This window comes from Python bivittatus, unplaced genomic scaffold (assembly GCF_059951505.1).
Source record: "Python bivittatus isolate LINGU-HERP-01145 unplaced genomic scaffold, Pbiv_v1 ctg000470_np1212, whole genome shotgun sequence".
NCBI classification, from domain to species: domain Eukaryota; kingdom Metazoa; phylum Chordata; class Lepidosauria; order Squamata; family Pythonidae; genus Python; species Python bivittatus.
The window spans coordinates 310,078-333,658 of NW_028277065.1; the positions used below are offsets into that span (position 1 = coordinate 310,078).

Genomic DNA, 23,581 nt, shown 5'->3' on the forward strand with positions numbered 1-23,581 from the left:
ATCTCTCTGGATACAAGTAAAAGAAATGGATGATAAAATTTCTAAATGTCTCTGTTTGTTTGCTTATTAAGATTGAAGTATTATTGTTTAAAATGTAGATACGTGGCATTCCACATTGTCTGAATAAATGCTTATTTATTCTGCTTATATCTGATTTATTTTTTTCTTAAAATGTTTTATGGTGGGGTAATAATGTATAATACTACCTAGTGAATATCAAAATAGGAGTTTTAAGTAAAAGTCTTTTCTTCTTTTAACTGTATGTCATTAAATACATTTTTAGGAATCTAGTATTTATGTATTAGTTTAAAGGATGATGATGATGATGATGATGATGATGATGATGATGATGATGACTATTATTTAGCCAAAAAGCTGCTAGGGCAACAGAGAGAGCGAGAGGAAAAAAAAAAAATCCATTTGTCTGTCACATAACATGCACACACACACAGACACACACACACACACTATACACACACTATACAATGGGTCAGTTTCTGCCATCAAGATTTCTAGGTAAGCCTCGTAACAATTTTTATATCTATATGCTAGATTTATATTGCCTTTCCAATAGAAGCACAAAGCACCATCCATAGGACATCCTCCCATTTTCTAACAATACAACAATCCACTATGACTGGTAAGAGATTGTGATTGGTTCACATATTACCACAAATATTTATTTATTTATTTATTTATTTATTTATTAATTTATTTATTTATTTAATATTTCAAATTTGTCGTCACCCATCTCACTACAGAGTGACTCTGGGCGGTTTACACTAAAAACTGAATAAACTTTAATTAAAATAGATAAATATTAATTAATTAATTATGCTAATCTTCCATGAACAGGGTTTTTCCTAATCCTAGGCAATCCTTTTCATCAGCACATAAAATAACAGAACTGGAGGGAGGAAAGAAGGAAAAACATGTAACGTTTGTGGTTGGTTGTTCAGTACGCATGGATAGAAACTGACCGATTGTATTCTAATACTGTATGTGTCCACCTTACATCTATTTTTTCCACGGTCTGGTCCTCTATTTATTCTATCCATGCTTTACTTTTCTTTTTCTTTTCTGTTCTCACAACATATCAAAATGCTGCTTCCCAAATCTGATCTAATTGCACCTCCTTTCTCTGCTTCCTTGCAGTTATGCCATGCAGCTTCCTCAGAAATAAAACATGGACAACCAGACCGGAGTGCGTTACTTTCTGCTCCTGGAAATCTCAGAAACTCAGCAACTGCAGCTGTTACATTTCTTCTTGTTCTTTGTGTTATACCTGGCAATTATTACGGCAAATCTTCTCATCATCTGTGCAGTAGTTTTTCACCGGCAACTACAGAGACCCATGTACTTCTTTCTGATGAATTTGGCTCTGCAGGACCTGGGCTCAGTTTCTGTCATTGTTCCCAAATCCATGATCAATTCCCTCACAAACTCCAGACACATCTCTTACTTTGGTTGTGTTGCTCAAGTCTTTCTCTTTATTTCCTTTCTGGGTTCTAATGTATCCCTCCTGACAGTCATGGCCTATGATCGGTATGTTGCCATTTGCAATCCACTGCACTATGAGACGGTGATGAATTGGAAAGCCTGCACTGAAATAATAATTTTGGTTTGGGTCACCAGTCTTCTCTATGCAATGTTGCATACCACTGGCACTTTTTCAGTCTTTTTTTGTTCTAATGTGGTCAACCAGTTTTTCTGTGAAATTCCGCAGTTGCTAAAGCTATCCTGCTCTGGCTTCAATCTAGTTGAAGTTGGAGTTCTTGTGGCCAGTGCCATTGCAGCACTAGGTTGCTTTACTTTTATTATTGTCTCTTATGCCATGATCTTCAAGGCAGTGCTAAGAATCCCTTCTGAACGAGGAAGGCAAAAAGCCTTATCCACTTGCATTCCCCACATTATAGTAGCGTCTATGTTTGTATTAACTGGATGCTTGGCCTATCTAAGACCTCACTCTAACAACCCATCTTACTTAGATTTTGGGCTGACTGCTCTGTATTCCCTTCTTCCCCCTCTGTTCAATCCAATCATCTACAGCATGAGAAATAAGAATATCAGATTTGTCCTTTCTAAACTGTGGGGCTTCTGAAACATTCGTTTAATGTTGTTTCTATTCTGTTCATCACAATTTTGCATGTTCCTGTCTTTTCCTTTACTTCCCTGAATAGAGGAATAAGTTAGAGAGGGAGACACAGCTGGGATGGAGGCAAATCCAACCTCTGAAGCCATAAGAATATAGGACTCCAGAAGTTGCTTTGCAAATATCCTGCCTCCCTAATTACAGTCAACCCACTTTACAGATACTAAACATGGATGTTTGGCCACCTCTTGCATGCCACCGGCTGACAACTCCTCATCTTTAGTGAAGTGAGGATCACGGTGTAATGCTATTGTGGAGAAGAATTGTAACAGCAATGGAGGCTTAAATGAAGTGACCTATTTTTCGCTGTGCTTTCCTGTATGAAATGCATTCCCCTCTAATGTTTGCACATAATATGCCTAGCTAAAGCTGTACGTTTTCCAAAAGTACACTGGCCTCTAAAACTCATCGCTCCTTAAATAGTGATTTGCTCACACGCTTTGATATTTGGCCCTTCGAGTCAATCTTGACTCCTGGCAGCTGCCTGGACAAGTCCCTGCAATTTTCTTGGCAAGGTGTTTTGGAAGTGGTTTGCTGTTACCTGCTTTGCAGGGCTGAGGGAGAGTGACCCAGTTGGCTCCATTCCTAAGGCAGGACTCGAATGCACAGTCTACCATTTGCTACTCTGAAGCCTTAACTACTACACCAAATTGGTTCTCACACACTTTAGCTGAAGAGTACTGTATTATTTCTTTCTCTTAGAAGTGCATTGGCAAGACCTGCCGGGTGGGCAGGATGGGTGAGCTGGTACCATCTCACACAACCTCTGGATGACCACAAGAAGTGAAAGAGGAAAGAAGTGTAATTAGGATGATGCATATTTGTAATAGAACATTATTTAAGCTTTCAGAAAACTCACAATCTGATACAAATTGGAAGAGATAACACATCCTCCTTGGTTCAACACCTGGGGAAGGGAGGATAGATCGACGGACACCAAGGATGATATCTTATTGAATTATGCTTGGGAATAATTGAGTTTCATCCATGCTACAGATCAGGTATACCAAAAGCAATATTCAGGATTTGTTTTATCTGTGCCACCATCCTCCCAATACTTTCTAAAGAAGTATAAAAGATGGAAGATTCACCAAATATTTTGGGGCTCAGTATAAGTGTATTTAGGAAAGGTGCCATATACTTACTGAATCATCTAGCCAACATCAGTACCTTCCATTGAAGAGGGTGAAGGGCATAGAGATAAAGGGATATGAGATTATCTCCTATATTTATACTCCTCTACTGAGTGTTGCTGTCTTGTTTTCCTGCCTTCCTTATCTGTGTTTATTTCTTGTCTACATTATACTTTGTAGTTCAAGTTATTCTTTTGCTCTGCTTGCTCAATAAACTCTTTCAACTTTTACCTTATTTGTGTGTGCATTGCTTTAAATCCATGAACCTCCTATTCACATTTTCATGTGGCAACAGGTAATGAACCCATACCCCTTAAAGAGTCTTTCTAATTGCAGTTCTATCTGGAGACATCCATGCGACCCCTTGGATTTTGCTGAAGGAAGTCAGCCTTCTATTAATGATAAATCTAAATTAGAAATTAAATTTATACGAATCTCTATCTGAACATTTCCTCCCATGCATTCACAGGGTTCTTAAAGTGTTTAAAGATCTAATGGAACAAATTCCTTGAGATATAGTATTACGAGAGATGGTTTCAGGTATCACACTAAACAATGATTAGTGTTTTTTTTTGTTTAAGGAACTACAATTTGCTGAATCTCTGAACAAACTAAGTGATAAACCATGGTTATAAAAACTCTTAACTAAGTGCATAATAACATGCCAACTCCAAAACTAAAGAAACAATATGATTAAGCAAATTGTGTACATAAGGACATAACAACTTACAAAGTAGCCCAAGTCATCAATATTTTATTTATATTTAAGTTTTAGAAGAAGATGTTTCAGCAGAAGAGTACCTGGCAGTGTTACTTCTCTACTATGTTTTTCATGCATTCCCATTGACTCAGGGGGGCAAATATTGTTCGAAAAATAAGAATGATAGATTATCCCTTTATCTGGAGAATGTTAGTTGAGATATTGGATTGTGTACTTGGAAACGAGTCTGCTAATGCCCTGGAAATTACACACTGTGCTTGTCCTGTGCTTGACCACTTCTCCAGTTAACAACAAGAAGAAAAGCTGCTTAAACAAGCTAGTTCTTCTTGCCTGTTTTCTGCACACTCTTTGATTGCGAAGCATGAGACATGAACTATCAAGCTGCCTGCTTTGACTTTGATGAGTTAATTGTTACCTGCTTTCACCTCCAGCATGGCCCATGACTCACTGGTCAAAGGTTTAACAAGGCAAACAGCCTGTGCTGCTGTGTACCTCTCTGTATGGATTTTCCATTGTCAGTCTAAATGATTTTTTCCTCCTTAGCTATGTATCTGCAGTCTCCCCAGGCAGCCAAAATGAGGATGGTGACAGATTCAGCCTACAAAATGGTATGGCTTGGAATACAAGGATGCAAGAATCCTTCTGCTTGTTTTGACTCCCACCACAAATTCCATTGGTTTCTATGGTATTGTTATATACCGTACTCTACTGGCATTTTACTAGGATTCTGTGGGTTACTTTAAACCTCTTTTCTGCCATTTTCCTTTTTATTTTACAGAGACTTGAATTTTCTACACCTGTGTTAATGATCTGGGCTGAACACAGAATGATCTTTCACCTCTCACAGTTTGGACTGCTGGTATGATTGGGGGCCTAATTCTGTTAACAGCACTCTGAGATATTATTATGCAATGTGATGACTGGTATTGAGCCATTCTGAGGTAGCTATAGAGTTGTTAATTGCTAATTATGTTAATAAGCACACAGAAGTCAGTTTTATCTTGGTCTACAAGACTCTTGAGGGAAACAAAATAGACATTAATAAACATTCAGAACAGAACCCTTTTCAACTGCAGATACTGTAGATGTTTCATTACATGAAAATTAGTGGGACATCATTTACTTAGTGGAGAGATATTTAACAGTCTTAAAAGCATATTTTAGAAGACAAAATCTATGGAGAAAAACAGTAAGTCACATATAAATGGAATGTTTAACAGAAAAATCTTTCCCCTCTTTTCTGGGGCAAATTGGTGTTTATTTAAATATGTCGGACTTGTTATATCCGAGGCTTGCCTTGATAATGTTTCTGCTGGGAAGAGAATTTAATCAAATGATTACATAAGGTAGTGTTCTGATGTTAAGGAATAAGAAGACAGGCTATTTTAGGAGTTATGATTTGCAGAAACTTAGACCAATGCATGTAAAAGAATATTGAAATGAAATTAATTGAGTGGGTGGACTGGTCAATAATAGGTAAATTAGCTTCCATGTTTGAAAATGGACTTAAACGAGTTTTTATTCTAATCCTAGGCAATACTTTTCATCAGTACATGAAGTAGCAGAACTGGGAGGAGGAATGAAGGAAAAATGTGAGGTTTGTGGTTGGTTGTTCAGTACAGATGGATAGAAACTGATTGATTCTACTCTTACTGTATGTGTCCACCTTACATCTATTTTTTCCATGGTCTGGTCCTCTATTTATTCTATCCATGCTTTACTTTACTTTTTCTTTTCTGTTCTCACAACAAATCAAAATGCTGCTTCCCAAATCTGATCTAATTGCATCTCCCTCCTCTGCTTCCTTGCAGTTATGCCATGCAGCTTTCTCATAAATGAAACATGGACAACCAGACCGGAGTGCGTTACTTTCTGCTCCTGGAAATCTCAGAAACTCAGCAACTGCAGCTGCTACATTTCTTCTTGTTCTTTGTGTTATACCTGGCAATTACTACGGCAAATCTTCTCATCATCTGTGCAGTAGTTTTTCACCAGCAACTGCAGAGACCCATGTACTTCTTTCTGATGAATTTGGCAGTGCAGGACCTGGGCTCAGTTTCTGTCATTGTTCCCAAATCCATGATCAATTCCCTCACAAACTCCAGACACATCTCTTACTTTGGTTGTGTTGCTCAAGTCTTTCTCTTTGTCTCCTTTCTGGGTTCTAATGTATCCATTCTGACAGTCATGGCATACGATCGGTATGTTGCCATTTGCAATCCACTGCAGTATGAGATGGTGATGAATTGGAAAGCCTGCGCAGAAATAATAATTCTGGTTTGGGTCACCAGTCTTCTCTATGGGATGTTGCACACCACTGGCACTTTTTCAGTCTTTTTTTGTTCTAATGTGGTCAACCAATTCTTCTGTGAAGTTCCACAGTTGCTAAAGCTATCCTGCTCTGGTTTCAATCTGGTTGAAGTTGGAGTTCTTGTGGCTAGTGTAATTGCAGGATTAGGATGTGTCGCTTTTATTATTGTCTCTTATGCCATGATCTTCAAGGCAGTGTTAAGAATCCCTTCTGAACAAGGAAGGCAAAAAGCCTTATCAACTTGCATTCCCCACCTTACAGTAGTGCTTATGGTTTTAATAACTGGTTGCTTTGCTTACCTGAGACCTCCCTCTAACACCCCATCTTACTTAGATTTTGGGTTGACTGTTCTGTATTCCCTTCTTCCACCCCTGTTCAATCCAATCATCTATAGCATGAGAAATCAGAATATCAGATTTGTCCTTTCTAAACTGTGGAGGTTCTGAATATTCTTTTAATGTTGTTTCTAGTCTGTCCACCTCAATTTTGCATGTTCTTTTCCTTATTTCTCTGAATAGAGGAATAAGCTAGAAAGGAGACACAGGTGTGATGGAGGCAAATTAAATCTCTCAAACCATAAAAATATAGAAAACCAGAAGTTTCTCTGCAAATAGGCATAGGGTTTAATGATGCTGGAGTTTGCCGGTCAAAAATGGTCCGCACTCCAGACAAGGGCCCGGCTCCGCGGGGTGGGGTGAGCTCCGGTCCCTTGTCCTAGCTCCTGCCCACCCACCAGTTTGAAAGCTATTCCATCTGTAAGTAGATAAATGGGGACTCCCGTTTAGATGGGAGGAACCAGCGGTGCTGCACTGGGGAGCAAAATACCGGTGCTGGCCGAACTCCGAATGCAACCGGCACGAGCGACATTGGATGCGAGTGGCAAGAAAGATCTACAGAGGAGGAAAAAGCCCGGATGACCCCCTAGCGACCCCTGCTGGCCACATAGCATAATAGATATAGCACTAATTGTAAGATTTGTAAGATTTGTCACTGTTAGGTTTGTATGTATGCTTTGTGAACCGCTCAGAGTTCCCCGTTGGGAGAATAAATCAAATGTATAAATAAATAAAATAAATAAATATCCTGCCTCCCTAATTACTGTCAATGAACTTTACAGATGTGAAATATGGATGTTTGGCAGCCTCTTGCAAGCCACAGGGTGACAACTCCTGGTCTTTAGTGAAATGAGGATTAGGATGTGGGAAACAATTGTAATGGCAAGGAGGTTTAAATGAAGTGGCCTAGTTTTCCTTGTGCTTTCCTGTGTAAAGTGGCTTCCCCTTTTTAATCAGTGTATCAATTTTATCAAAGTGTCCTATATTATGATTTTCAAACACTGTGGTAAATATGTTATAGGCAAGGAAGGCAGAAGGCTTTTCCATTTGTGTTCCCCACCTTACAGTTGTTTCCATATTTTACTTAACTGCATGCCTGGCCTATCTGAGGACTCCCTTTATTACCCGATCTTACAAAGATTTAACATTAACTTTCCTGTATTCATTTCTTCCACCCCCTGCTCAATCCAATTATCTATACCATCAGAAATAGGACTATGAGATCTGTTTTGTCTAAAATGTGGAGATCTTGAATGATTCCTTCATTAGAAGAGAATTTTGCTGAATTCATGCACTCAGATGCTCTCCAGGGGGGTAAAACCTTTCCCCAAAATCAGAATAACATTATTCCTATTTTTGTGAGAAAATGTTTAGTTGGGAGAATTGCACTGGACTCTTGGAAATGAGTCTGATAATGTCCTTGGAATCCCAGTTTTTTTTTTCCCCAGAATCTGGCAAAAACAATGAGGTGAGTGTGAGATAGATAGATAGATAGATAGATAGATAGATAGATAGATAGATAGATAGATAGATAGATAGATATAGAATTGCCACAATGTACATGCAAAAGGGAAAATGCTTACCTCATAATTGTGTAACATTCATTATTTGCTACAGGGTTCCCTCCCCCATCACGGAAGCATTATTGGAATAGCAAATGACTTGTAAAGGAAGGGTAATGGGTTGTCTGTCTGCACTGGCAAAAAGAGAAAAAGATCATAATTTGATAAGTGATCCTATTATGCAGTTGAACACATACAAGCCTTGTAGCTTACCTATCTTTTCCAAGCACTAAAGAGGTGATGAGAAAAGACAAAAAAGGAAAAGCCACACACTTGCACAAAGTGTGCATATTAGGACAATTGGAATCCTCAGGAATTTCTAGTGTTGCTGGCCAGGCAGCAGATCATTTGGGTAGTAGCTGTCACTAGTTGGGCCACTGGGACACAGCTGTGCAAGGATGGCTCTTGCTCAGAGCTGTCCTTGTTTGGCCTTGCAGAGGATCTCTTGCTTTGAACCCAAAGTACTCCAAAGTCAGGGATAAGTGGATTACAGTGGATGAGGTGGTGGAGGTTATTGACAGGATCCAAGTTCAAGCATGGCCAAGCAGAGGGCAGTGAAATCCCAACATCTCAAATCCAACCAATGGAACTAATCCAATGACTAAATTAAAGTTTTCAAAATGACAATAAAAGGAAAAATATTAACTCTATGGAAAGTAAACACTGATAAAATACACTTAAATGAAGCAACATCCAATTTATTTTTATAATGCCCCCACCTTACTTTTTGGGTACATTCCCATGAAATGCCACTGAATGTCAGTCAAAGAAGATTGTGCATCCTTGAGTTTTCAGAATCTCATAGTGAAGGAAATAAGGCCTAGAGAAAATTTAGACTATCTTTGTAGTGCTCTGGAAATAAGATAGAAGTGACATTATGATGTCATGTCCCTTCAAAATAGTTATGAAGATGTCTTCATGCCACAGTCTGTATGATGGGAGGATGAGTCCATAGTCTAGTATAGAATGGCATAGTGTTTTTCAACCTGGAACAAAAATGAATTGCCATCACTGATAGATTTGTAGGGTTTCACTTTGTCTTATCATGAATATGATGATTATGTTGATTATGTTAAGTTGTGGGATGTGTTTAGAGAAATGGAATCCTAGAATGTCTCATTGTCCTCATGTGAAACACAATCAGAAATCCATAGTATGGGTGGTGCATGTCGTAACAGACTAGCTCCAGGTTTACAAAGGAATAAGCAAGGCGTATAGTCATCCTTTATTTATTCAACCTATGCAAGGAATATATATTGAGGGAAGTTGGACTGGAAGATGAGTGTAGTTTTCAACCTGGAAGAAGAAATATCAATAACCTGTGCCATGCTGATGATACTACTCTGATACCTGCAAACACAAATGATTTGCAAGCTCTAGTCATGAAAGTCAAGGGACACGATAAAAAAAAAGAAGACTAAGATTAAATATAAAGAAGTCAAGACTAATGGCAACATGTACAGTAACTACCCTTGGAATTGACATTGATTGGGGCTTCCGGGTGAGGTATGGCGAACTGAAGATGGCTCTGTGAAAGCAGAACTGACAACCATGGCAAAGACCAAGGAATCAGTAAGTAGACTAGCTCCTTGGAACCTCTCTGGATAAGAAGAGGATTCCCTGCGTGGAGTCTGGACAGCTGCTCCTCATGAGAAAACTGCAGAACAGTGTTTTTCCATGGTTTTGAATGCTGGGAGATGATAGGATTAGCCATCTTGATTCCAACCACAGGGGAAAGTTTTAAAGGATGCTAAGTTTGCAAACCTCATTTTCTAATCACTTTCAGGAATTGCTCATTAACTACTTTTAAGCTATTAGAGACCTTCAGAACAACAGTCTTGAAAACCAGAAGGGCTGCCACATGAAAGAAAGTAAAAATTGATTGAACATTAATAGGTATAGTAGGAAGTGTTAGATAGAATAGAACTATGTTTTTGTCCCCCCGCCTCTTTTTTTTTTTTTTAAGAACAAATCTATTCTCCACTGTCAAAATCAAAATGAAGCCTGGTTGATAGGTCTACTCTGTGCAAGACAGATCTCTGGACCCTCTTGCAATTCAAGCCAATGTGAATGAAGATGGCAGGGCCCAGTAACCAGAGAATGAGGGGCATACCTGAAGTAGGCTTACGTGACCCATGGGAACTGGATAGATCCCTGCCTTTGACTTCAGCATTGCCAGCAGCATCACTGAGGCACTGTAGATTATCTATCCGGTAAGATTTGTGGAAGCAGAAGAGGGAAAACACAAATTTCACATCAGAACAACTAAAGACAACATTACCCTGTCCCCATGGGCTCTTGGAATGAGATGGAAGTGAGATTATAACTACACGATGATTTAAACAGTTACAATGGGATCTTCATGCAATAGTTCACAGAATATGAGGATGAGCTTATTGTTTATTACAGAGAGGTATAGTATTCTACAACCTAGAGCAATCATGACTGGCAGTCATTGATAGATTTGTACTTCTTAAGGTGGTCTTACTCTGAGTCCATGGATGTTTGCAAGGGTCTACTGTATATGACTTGTGTCTGTTTGCTAACAGTGTATTACATTAAGGAAAAGGACAACAAAGGACTAATTTCTATAATCACCATATTTAGAATAATGCACTAGACCAATATTTGTCAAAAATAAAACTGTTGCTGGGCAGTGAAAATGTCTTGGAGGGAAAAAGAGACTATCAAAAATATCCTCATTAATTTGTCTTCTGATAAGTGGGTGTTAACCCGTAAATGGTTAAGCCCTTTCCCTCACCATGTTACAAATCTTATGTTGCCTCTATGAATGGTCCCAGAGCTGAAAATACACCAATTGCCCAAGAAGATGGAGACCCCCAATTTAACTCATGGCACAGCCCCATTTAGTTATTACATGCCATAGCTTTCTCGTTCTCAGCAACACAACTACTAAAGATTAAACAAGGAAAATCCAAAAAACAATGGAGGAGTTGATGCTGGAACACCTTTTCTAGCAGAAATGGGTACAGTATTTGAGAACTTATCACATTTTTAAAAAAATGTTGACTAAAGACGTGCATAATAAACATTTAAAGTGGCAAAATAAGAAAAAGATTTATTTTTTCTTTTGTGTAAGAGTGGAAGTTGGAGGGTCTAATGAAATGGACAGAAGACCAAGCATCCTGTACTATGCAAAATTAATTTGTGGAACTCACTAGTATCACTAGTATCACAAGATATGAGGATAGTCAGAAAGTAAGAAGGCATTAAGATAGAGGATAGGATCTCTTAAGATGATGAAAGTACAATAAGATTAAGATAATGAAAGTACAATAGGTTATGAAACTTGTCCTAGAACCAAGCTTCATGTCATCTCCACTGATCCATGTTTGAAGCCTCTTATTTTAAAATGTTGGTATTCTTCTGCCCTAATTATGATGTTACAATCATTCTGAGATGTTATTATGCAATGGGATAATTGGTACTAGAGCATTCTAAGATAACTATGAAGTTGCTAATTGCTAATTATGTTAACAGGCATGCTGAAGTCATCTTTAATTTGGTGCACATTAGCCTTGAGAGACAAAAAATATATACTATAAACCTTTTGAATATAAACCTCTTAACTTTCAATGTAGTTGTGTTTCATTTCCTGAAAATGAGCAGCATACCATTTATTTATTAGTGGATCAGTATTCAGTGGTCTAAAGAGCTTACATCAGAAGAACAATACAGTTATGGAGAAAAATAGTAAGTCACAAGAAAAAAGCCAATTCTCTCTCTGCCAGTATTTGATTTTATATATGTCTGAAATGTTTATATATAAAACTTGCTTCTATAATTTGTATATCCAAAAGAGGAATTCATCAAATGATTTCATAAGCTCCTGCTATGATATAGAAGATACGCTATTTGTGGGGAGACAACAAAGGAGATTTTTTTCCCTCGAAATTTGGACCTCAAACATTAGATTTCAGACATCGTGAATCAGAATAATGAACAGTATTATAAACAATCACATACAATAACATATTAATCATATTAGTATTTCTTTCACATGCTGATTGTAGAGAACAAAAAGAAAGATATCTACAATTTGCAAAAATATACAACCCAAACCAACATGCATAAAAGAGCATATTGAAATGAAATTGCCTGGATAAATTGATTGCTAATGGGTGAATTAGCATCACCAAAATCATTTTATTATCCCTTGGGACATAAAAAAAAGAATTGATACTGACATTTCTGACATTTATTTTTCTTATTAAATGAACTTATTAAACTATCAATTATTGTTAAAATGAGGTATATACAATTCTACATTGTTCAAAGGGACACTGAATTATAAAAGTTCTTAGCTCCAGTAGGTTGTGTCTTTCATCTTCTGGCAAAATGAACTATGTGAAGGAAGGAAATATGATTGTTTTGGATGGAAGAAAGCTTTTTAAAACTTAGGTAGAAATACACAGAGAGAGAGAGAGAGAGAGAGAGAGAGAGAGAGAGAGAGAGAAAGTGAGCTGTACATCTGTGGGAAAAACTGAAGAATCATACCTGTTTCCAGTGCAACCCTTATAAACCTCTTTTGTCCATCTGACATACTGTATATAACCATTTGGAAACTGAATACTGTATACGGCACATATGAAGAGAAAAAATGGTAAGTAACAACCAGGAATCATAAATGCATATCAGAGAACCATAGAGGTACAGCAGGCATCCCTATCAAATCCACTTCTATTAAATTCCATTCCCTGATCAGTTAAAGCAGTTAAAGTGAATATCTCTTTGCCTGATGCTTTTCAAGCCTCTCCTTGCAAATAACCAAGGAAGAGATTACTGTAGTATTTGGTCCCACTATCACACTGCTTTGTTAGAAACTTTCCTAAACAAACAGTATGGGACAATATCAGCTGGAAAGTCACTGATGTCAAAATAACCCTTGTAGTTTTGTCCATTAGATTGACAAATGGACAAATAAATAAAATAAAATAAATATGCAAATATGGGAAATGATGAACTGTGTCAACCCCCCCTCTAAGATTCCTCACATGATGGTTGCAAAGCCAGGAAATAGAGTCAGAGAAAGTCAAGTTCTGCCTAGCTGCCTTGTCTTGTAAGACTTCTAATTCTGGGGAGAGAAGATTTATTAATTTATTTTTCTTATATCTCACTTCTCTTGATTAAAAAAAAAATACTTTAAAGTGAAGTAATTATGTAAGTTTAAAGACCACCTGATCAATATCAAAATGGAAGTTATTCTCTTCAGCAAAATTCTTTTTTTTCCCCTTTCAACTAATATACTATTAAATAAGTGTTTACATCTAGTGTGTAAGTTTTGATTTAAAACATTATTATCCTATTTTTTACCAGTGTGTTCCTAGAGTAGAGGACAAGCAAACACTCTACGTCACCTTGTCATCTCTCTATTGCTCCTTTTTTTCACATAGTCAAATAGGACAGTTTTGCTCTCAGGTTTTCAAGGTAAAATATTTCATAATTAATGTTCTGCATTTCTTCACAGGACTGGTATCCTGGTTTTCCTCCAGAAGCACAAGGCACCATGCACAGCTCCTCCTCGTCAAAACTTTCACCACCACAACCCTGTAAGCGTGGTGAGAAATTGTGACTGGCCCAAAGATTCCCGAGCAACTTCCATGGCTGAAGATGGACTTGAAAAGTGTCTTTCCAGTCCTAGGCAAACAGTTTGATCATCACAAGAAGGAATGGGATGGAGGGAAGTGTGGAGGGAAGGAAAAATGTGAAGTCAGTGCCTCGTTCTTTAGTTCATATGTATAGAAATTTACAGGTTGGCCTTTAATACATCTGTACATTTCATCTATTTTTTGCGTGGGATGCTCCCAATTTCATTCTTCCATGGTTTACTTTTCTTCTATCTGCAATGGCCTTTGAATAACCTTGGGAGGCCATTTCTATTAATCCAAGTGGGATCCTTTGTCTGTGGCACTTCCTCCCTCTGTCTCTCAAGGTTACCCTCAAAGACCATTACACCATTGTTCTGTTCTCAATGCATATCCAGCTATAGCTCTCCGTATTTTAATTGTCTCTCCCATCTCTACTTCTTTGCAGGTGGGGCATGTATCTTTGTCATAAATGAAACATGGATAATCAAACCACAGTGCCTTACTTTCTTCTCATGGATTTCTCAGAAACCTGGCAGCTGAAGCTTCTGCATTTGTTTTTGTTTCTAATATTGTACCTGGCAATTGCTACAGCAAATCTTCTCATCATCTCTGCAGTGGCTACTGAGCATCGGCTGCACAGCCCCATGTACTTCTTTCTAACAAATTTGGCTGTGCAGGACCTGGGCTCTATTTCAGTCATTGTCCCCAAATCCATGGTGAATTCCCTCATGAATACCAGATCCATCTCTTATTTTGGTTGTGCTGCTCAAGTCTTTTTCTTTATTTCCTTTGCAGCTTCTGATTTCTTCCTCCTGACAGTCATGGCATATGATCGATATGTTGCCATTTGCAATCCACTGCACTATGAGACAGTAATGAATTGGAAAGCCTGCACTGAAATAATGATTCTGGTGTGGGCAACCAGTCTCCTCTATGGAATGCTGCATACCAGGGGCACCTTTTCAGTCTCTTTCTGTTCTAATGTTGTCAACCAGTTTTTCTGTGAAATTCCACAGTTGCTAAAATTATCCTGCTCTACTCTCAATCTCATTGAAGTTAGAGTTGTTGCTGCTTGTACCATTGCAGGATTAATTTGTTTTACTTTTATCCTCATATCTTATATCATGATCCTCAAAACAGTGTGGAGAATCCCTTCTGTCCAGGGAAGGCAAAAGGCCTTCTCTACTTGTATTCCCCACATTACAGTTGTTTCAATATTTTGCTTAACTACATCTTTGGCATATCTGAGACCTCCCTCTAACACCCCATCTTACTTAGATTTAGCATTAACTGTCCTATATGCTTTACTTCCACCCCTGTTGAATCCGATCATCTATAGCATGAGAAATAAGAATATCAAGATTGTGCTGTCTAAAGTATGGGGATTTTGAAAGTTTGTTTCAGCAATGCTTTCACTTCTATTTTCTTATCACTGAACTTTTCTCCTCCCTTGAAACAAAAATATTTATAAGTGAAACACTATTGATATGGTGATTTAGTGTCTCATTCCAGACCTATAGTGGCACTCCAGAAATTGCTGTACACCTAATTATTGGGCATGCTTGTCTAAGTTTTAGGACTTGAAGTTTAGTAGCATCTGGATTTTCAAAATTTAAAGACAATTGTTAAAGACAAAGAGCAAACTCAGTATCAGGAGCTATTAAAATAATGAGGCAACATTTTTGAAAAACCTCTAGATTTGCTGTTCTATCAGGATAAATCAGTGCGAGTCACAATTTCTGCAGAAGAAAGGCAGACCCACCTAAGAGAAAACTATTAAAACTGTGCAAAGTATTTGCATATAGAAACATTTTCCTATTCATTCACAGGTCCCTAGAGTATTTGAAGATCATAATTTTATTGCTTATCGTATATGATTTATTCTCAGCTGCTATATATTTTAATGTTTGGATTAGTGTAATTGTTTTTATTTTCTTTTTTAAATTTTTTCACCATGCAGAGTAACTTCTTGAGATGGGTGTCCACAAAAATTGAATAAATGACTGGATGAATGAATGAATGAATGAATGAATGAATGAATGAATGAACAAATAAATAAATACATTTTTTTAAAAAAGTATTTATTAGGGAATTTCTATAGTGGAACTAATTTCATTCATCACTCTATATCATGGCATTTACACCATGATTTATTCAATCAACTACAATTTGGGAGGAAAATGTTATTGAGGGAAACTAGCCAATGTGTCTGTTGATGCCCTGTGAATGAAATTTGTGATGGAATGGTAGCGGTATTGCAGAGAAGCTGGGCATGAATTTCAGGAAGTGTTTCCTCCAGAGGATCTCTCAAGCAGGATGTCTTTCATCTCTTACTTAATTTATTTTAGATAAGCCTGCTACCGTACCTTCCACAAGCTGGAGATGGTCACCAAGGGGAGATTTTCCTTCTTTTCTGAACCATTCATTATGAAATTATCCAACCTCTAGTTGTGCACTTTTTTACAGCTTTTAGTTTTATTAGTAGGAAACAGCACACTTAAAAGGGAACAATATTATGCAGGCATAACAGTAACTGTGAGCAACACTAAGCTATTGAATTTAGTAGACTGAATCTCCCTGTGTCCTATAGGGAGGGTGGCCTAGAGCAATCAGACATCTTTTTTTCTCTGGCAGAATAGACTGGCCGGTCTGCTTAAAAGTGCATTACATTTCAAAGGCCCAGTACACAGTTCAACTACTTAATTTCCTTCATTTCCTTGGTAACATGCTTAGTATAATTATCAATGCTGTGTGTGCTGTTCTTCTCACTTTATTTCTGACTGCTTGATGCTTCCTTCATGGATCTAATCTCCACTCTTCCTGCTCCCAAACCAGCTTTTCATTCTTCATCCCATCCTCCCTCCCAGTGCCTAAACTTTAGGGCCTGGTACAGTAAACTTCAACCTTAGGTGTCAGGATGCCTACCAGCAAAGGATTTCTATCCTAGTTCCTAGTTCCTAGTTCCTAGTTCCTAGTTCCTGCCTCCTGCCTCCTGCAATTCAATTTAACTAAACATTTTAACTATCCTTGGCCTGTACCAATTTTCCTGCAACTACCAATCTGCAACAAACCAATTTACATTATTAAATAATATTATGTAGGGGGGGGAAAACAAAATCCTCAGCAGATCAGTGAATAGTAGCAGTCATTTCTAAATATGACTTGCAAAATATTTCAGATTCCATGATTTTTTTTTCTTAATAAGATGCTTAGCATCTTTCTCCCTTCCTTTCTTCCTTATCTTGATTTTTAGAAGCCACAGCTGCTAATCCAAGCAATCTGGAACATATTTCAATAATGATGAATTTTTCTGAACTGAAAGGTGGAGTAGAGAAGTTTTCCACTTCTCCAAGAGAAGTAAATATATACATTTTCTTAAATGAAGTCCATATACATAAAAAAGTGAATTCAGATTTAGTGACAATTAGAATAGGCCATTGATGCGAAAGGACTTTGTGAAATGTTTTTGAAAATGACCCAATTTAAATGTCAGAAAGTGTATCAACCCTTTAAAGGAATGTCAGGAAGTTTGAGACAATATGATAAGTGCTCCATTTCAAATGGAATCTTGATTTTCAAAATGGTAGTCAAACTTTTTGACAAAGGAACACAATATAGATGGATGGATGGATGGATGGATGGATGGATGGATGGATGGGTGGAGGTGGAGGTGGAGGTGGAGGTGGAGGTGGAGGTGGAGGTGGAGGTGGAGGTGGAGGTGGAGGTGGAGGTGGAGGTGAAGGTGAAGGTGGAGATGGAGATGATGGAGATGGAGATGGAGATGGAGATGGAGATGGAGATGGAGATGGAGATGGAGATGGAGATGGAGATGGAGATGGAGATGGAGATGGAGATGAATAGGAGACGTGGTGGCACAAGGGCTTAATGACGCTGGAGTTTGCCGGTCAGAAATGGTCGGCATTCCAGTGGTTCGGCCCCGGTTCTGCAGGACGGGTGAGCTCCTGTCCCTTGTCCTAGCTCCTGCCCATCCAGCAGTTTGAAAGCTATTCCATCTGTGAGTAGATAAATGGGGACTCCCATTTAGATGGGAGGAACCGACGGTGCTGCGCGGGGGAGCAAAATAGCGGTGCTGGCCGAACTCTGAATGCAGCCGACATGAGCAACAAGCGATGCAAGCAGCGAGAAAGATCTATGGAGAAAGGAAAAAAGGCCAGATAACCCCTGGTCACATAGTGTAATAGCACTAATTGTAAGATTTCTCACTGTTAGGTTTATATATATATATACTTTGTGAGCCGCCCAGAGCTCCCCATTGGGGGGAGATGGGCGGACAATAAATCAGATGTATAAATAAATAAATAAATAAATAAATAAAATACAAATTCAAGAGTGGAAATACCATCAGCCACCTCTTCTACATGGATAACATCAAGCTGCATGCTAAGACTGAACAAGACATTAATTTGCTGATCCACCAGACATGGATGTACAGCAAGGACATTGGGATGTCATTCCAACTAGATAAGTGTGGCTGGATGGTAGTAAAGAGAGGGAAGTTAGTTAAGACTGATAGGGTCGGACTACCAGTGGGTCATATAGCAGACAAACAGACTAACTACAAGTATCTTGGCATCCCACTGTCACATGGGAACCACAGTGAAGAGCCAGGGAAGATCGCAAGATTGAAGTATCAACGAAGGCTAAGACAGGTCCTGGAAAGCCAGCTGAATGGGAGGAACAAAATCCACACCATGAACACATACACCCCTGCCAGTCATCAATTAACCTACTGGCATAGAGAGCTGGCCAAAGGAGGACATGGAGGCTGCTGATGTGAAGAACAAGAAGCTCCTCAAAATCTACGGAGATTTCCATCCCAAGTCCAACACCTGGAAACTTTACATCAGCTGGAAAGAGGGTGGGTGGGGATCTGGTGAGTGTCAGAGCCACTGTCCTGGATGAAATCCAGAGCATTCAGGAGTACATCAGTAAGATGGCACCGAAAGATGAGCTGCTGAGAGAATGCCTGAGGCAGCAGTAGACATGGGAGGAAGTTCAAGTGGAGGAAGTACCATGCAAGACAAAACCCTGCATGGGATGTACCATTGACAGATAGCTGAGGTGGCTGACATTGGGAAATCCTATCAGTGGCTGGAAAGGGCTGGACTAAAAGGCAACACTGAGTTACTGATCATAGCAACACAAGAACAGGCACTAAGCACCAGATCCATAGAAGCAAGAGTCTACCACACTAGACAGGACCCAAGGTACAGTATGTGCAGAGACGCCTCAGAGACAGTCCAACACATAGTGGCAGGGTGTAAGATGCAGGCAGGAGCAGCATATACTGAACAGCACAACCAAGTAGCTGGCATTGTGCACAGGAACATCTGCACAGTGTATGGGCTAGACCCTCCCAGGTCCAAATGGGAGATTCCAAGAAAGTCATGGAGAATAATAGGGCTAAGATCCTGTGGGACTTCCAGATCCAGACGGACAGGCAGGTACTGGCCAATCAACCAGACATCGTGGTAGTAGACAAAGACCAGAAGACAGCGGTAGTGATAGATATAGCAGTGCCAAGTGACAGCAACATCAGGAAGAAGGAGCATGAGAAGTTGGAGAAGTACCAGGGCCTGAAGGAGGAACTAGAGATGATGTGGAAAGTCAAGGCCAAAGTGGTCCCAGTGGTGGTAGGAGCACTTGGAGCCAGGATTCCTAGGCTGGGAGAATGGCTCCAACAGGTCCCAGGAACAACATATCCAGAGCTCTCTGTCCAGAAGAGTGCAGTGCTAGGAACAGCTAAGATACTCTGTAGAACCCTCAAACTCCCAGGCCTCTGGTAGAAGACCTGAGATTGAGGAAGACACATAGGGATGAGAGGGGATTTTTTTTTTCAACAACGTATTTCTTTGTTACATTGTTGCATTACTTTTACTTGTTTTATATAATCCCCAATAAATTTATGGCAAAAAAAAGTACAATATTTGAGACCTTATAGCCTTAAAAAAAAAATTAAACTATGTACAGATATAATAGATACTGATAAACTTTTTCATGAAGTAGCAAAATGAGAGAATTTTTTAAAAAATTGCACAATATTGGAAACTGGGCCAACTAATTAAATGGATAGACAATCTAATAGCCAGTATATCTTTCCACCATGCATCATGAATTTCTGGAATCCATTCATATCACAAGGTACTGTGACAACCAACAACTTAGAAGGCTAAAGATGTAATGAAATCCCAGGTGATTAAACCTGTTTCAGAACATACTTCTGCCAGGTTTTCTCACTTGATCTATATTTGAATTCTCAGTTTGGAAAGTGAGTACTGGTAAGCTTCAACCTCAGTCCTGTTCGTAAGATGAGCTATGATTGTATAGTGCAATGGGATGACTGGTATTAGAATATTTCCAAATGTACCAGCTCTTAATGGCTAATCATGTTGATAAGAACTCAGGTGTTGAGACAGACAGACAGACAGACAGACAGATAGATGTCTATTTTTCATTGTATATTTCATGTTATGTAATTGCCTCTTCAGGGAAACAAAATGATTAATAAGCTTGCTGAATATAAAGTCACCTTTTCCACTGAAAATACACCTGAACAATAGCTTGATTGTATTTATTACAGGACCAACATTTAACAGTCTAAAAAGCATACGTCAGAAGACACAATAATTCTATGAAGAGAAATAGTAAGTATAGCAGCATAAGTATATTGGACATTTGACAAAAAAGTAATTACCTTCTTATTGAGATAAATTGGCATTTATTTAATATATGAATTACATGACTTTATATTAGTTTTGCTTCTATAATTTTCACACTGACAATAGGATTTGGTGAAATTATAATAGAACCTAGTGTTCTACTAGCTCAGGATATATTACAGGAAGGGAGACAACAAGGAGAGATTTATTTTCAGACATTTGGAAGCTAAAAGATAGATTGAAAGCATTATGAATGAGAAAAAAGAGAATCTATGTGGCGGTGGTTGTATATACATCCTAAACCACTGATCAAGTGTATATTAAACATAAAGGTACCTCTCCAATATGCTGATTGTGCAGATTAATAATAAAGATAGGTACACTTTGCAAAAATTCAGAAACCAATGTTCAATATTGAAATAAGATTGATTGCCTGAACTAAATAAGTAGTAAGTGAATAAGCATGGTCAAAGTCATTTTTAGGTTCATTTGTACATAAAGGATAAAAGGGTGAATTTCTATAAACTTTTAAGTATTACTGGTGATAAATGTTAACACTACTCTGTTAAAAGGATGCTGATGTTCTGTTCACTTCATATTTAGAGAAAGAGAAATCTTATTTGGTTGGAATATTTAAGGGTGGTGGTTCATGTTCTTGTTTAGCTGGACATGTATATCAAAGTATGTAACTGTGCAGCTCACATTAAAAATAAAAAAACAGTGGAAAACTAAACTATACATTTTATGAATATAAAACAATGAAAAACTAAACTATAAATAACACATTTTATGAAGAGTGTGAGTGGCAACCAACATTCACAGAAGTATCTCACAGAATCACAGAATTGGAAGGGGCTCTCTAGGATACTGAATCCAAGTCCTCCTCAGATGAGGAATCCAAATTAAAATATCTTTAACAGATGGCTGTCCAGCCCCTGCTTGAAAACATTGATTGAAGATGAACCATCATTACCCTTGGCAGTTGGTCCCCTTCTCAAACTGCTCGTAATTTTCAAATCTTTGCTAAATGTTGTACATAAATGAAATTTTAAATGGAGAATTCTGACCAGAATATGAAGATGTCCTTCTTAATTCTCATTTCTCATGATAAAAATATGTGTTTTTCTCATGAACTGTGATTTTAAGAGCCACCTGTTGAATATGAAATGTATGTAATAATGTTTTCTTTTGGACAATTCCAATATACCTTTCGTGTACTTTAATGAACTATTATATAGATATTTGTCAATTAATATTTATTTTTTGAAAGCACTAAGTTATTTTTTTCAGCCTCAACATTCCCAGAGCAACTGATAAAATGATTCCGTGTATGTGTGTATGTGTGTTTCTCTCTCTGGATGTGTTACACAAATTCAGGCAATTGGAAGTGTATTCCCTCAAGCTTTCAAAGTAAAAGACATAACAATTAATTTTATTATTTCTCTGCTAGATTTGTATCCTGTCTTTCCTTCAGGAGCTCTCTCTATATGAGAGCCCTGTCTCCAATTTTCCACCAGTATAACAATTCTGTAACAGCAACAAGAGATACTTACTGGTCCATTAACTCCAGGGAACTTCCAATGAAGATGGACTTGACGAGGTCGTCTGAGTCCTAGGCAAAGATTTTAACCAGTGCAAGAAGGAAAAGAATGGAGTGGAAGAAGAAAAAAGTTGTGGCTGATGATTAGGTCTTTAGTCAAGTATGGATTGAAATACATGAATAGTACTGTGATTCGATGCAGGAATGTACTGCATCCATTCTTTGAATTGTGTGACTCTCTTTTCATTCTTGGCATGTTTTCCCTCCATTTTCCATTCTGTCCTCAATTAAGTTTGTATCAATTGAGTTCACTGTTTTTATCTAATTGTATCGCCCACCAATGTTTATAAATTAAATTAAGTTAAATTAAATCAATTAATTAAATTAAAATAAGTCATAAGCTAAGGATGGACAATCAGACCACAGTGCCTTACTTTTTGCTCCTGGAATTCTCAAAAAATAGGCATCTGCAACTTTTACATTTCTTTTTGTTCTTTGTGTTATATCTGACAACTATAACAACAAATCTTTTCATCATCTGTGCAGTTGCTTTAGATAATCGACTGCATAGCCCCATGTACTTGTTTCTGATGAATCTGGCTGTGCAGGACGTGGGCTCAGTTTCCATCATTGTCCCCAAATCCATGGTGAATTCCCTCAGGGACACCAGACACATCTCTTACATTGGTTGCGTTGCTCAAGTCTTTCTCTTTATTTCCTTTGCAGCTTCTGATTTCTTTCTTCTCACAGTCATGGCCTATGATCGGTATGTTGCCATTTGCAATCCACTGCACTATGAGATGGTGATGAATTGGAAAGCCTGCACAGAAATAATGATTGTGGTTTGGGTCACAAGTCTTCTGTATGGAATGTTGCACACCACTGGCACTTTTTCAATCTTTTTTTGTTCTAATGTGGTCAACCAGTTTTTCTGTGAAATTCCACAGATGCTAAAGCTATCCTGCTCTGGCTTCAATCCAGCTGAACTTGGAGTTCTTGTAGCCAGTGCCATTGCAGCACTAGGTTGTTTTACTTTTATTATTGTGTCTTATGCCATGATCTTCAAGGCAGTGCTAAGAATCCCTTCTGAACAAGGAAGGCAAAAAGCCTTATCCACTTGCATTCCCCACCTTACAGTAGTGTCTATGTTTTTATTAACTGGATTCTTGGCCTCTCTAAGACCTCACTCTAACACCCCATCATACATAGATTTTGGGCTGACTGTCCTGTATTCCCTTCTTCCCCCCCTGCTCAATCCAATCATCTATAGCATGAGAAATAAAAATATAAAATTTGTCCTTTCTAAACTGTTGAGATTCTGAAAATTTCTTTTAATGTTGTTTCTATTCTGTTCACCACAATTTTGCATGTTCCTGTCTTTTTTTAAAATTCTCTGGTAAAATGTATAAGTGACAAATGGAGACATAGCTGGGATGGAGGCAAATCCAACATTCCAAAGCAGAAGAATGGTAGAAGTCCAGAGGTTGCTGAGCAAAACTCCTGCATCCTTAATTACAGTGAATGCACTTTACAGATGC

At 38.2% G+C, this 23,581-nt stretch overlaps 4 protein-coding genes across 4 annotated transcripts; all 4 read left to right on the forward strand.

The window, feature by feature from the left end:
• The first annotated feature begins 1,186 nt into the window (after positions 1-1,186).
• On the forward strand, positions 1,187-2,101 carry LOC148215502 (olfactory receptor 14L1-like). Its single transcript, XM_088143041.1, has one exon. The coding sequence runs from the start codon at positions 1,187-1,189 to the stop codon at positions 2,099-2,101; it is 915 nt and encodes a 304-aa protein (XP_087999167.1).
• A 2,417-nt stretch (positions 2,102-4,518) lies between these two features.
• On the forward strand, positions 4,519-7,376 carry LOC107326751 (olfactory receptor 14A2-like). The gene is made up of 4 exons (XM_025177393.2): positions 4,519-4,614; positions 4,785-4,865; positions 5,540-5,598; positions 5,818-7,376. The coding sequence occupies exon 4, from the start codon at positions 5,849-5,851 to the stop codon at positions 6,761-6,763; it is 915 nt and encodes a 304-aa protein (XP_025033161.1). The 5' UTR covers positions 4,519-4,614; positions 4,785-4,865; positions 5,540-5,598; positions 5,818-5,848; the 3' UTR covers positions 6,764-7,376.
• A 6,899-nt stretch (positions 7,377-14,275) lies between these two features.
• On the forward strand, positions 14,276-15,214 carry LOC148215503 (olfactory receptor 14J1-like). The gene has a single exon (XM_088143042.1). The coding sequence runs from the start codon at positions 14,300-14,302 to the stop codon at positions 15,212-15,214; it is 915 nt and encodes a 304-aa protein (XP_087999168.1). The 5' UTR covers positions 14,276-14,299.
• A 7,236-nt stretch (positions 15,215-22,450) lies between these two features.
• On the forward strand, positions 22,451-23,365 carry LOC148215504 (olfactory receptor 14A16-like). The gene has a single exon (XM_088143043.1). It carries the CDS (start codon positions 22,451-22,453, stop codon positions 23,363-23,365), a length of 915 nt encoding a protein of 304 aa, XP_087999169.1.
• Positions 23,366-23,581: the final 216 nt, after the last annotated feature.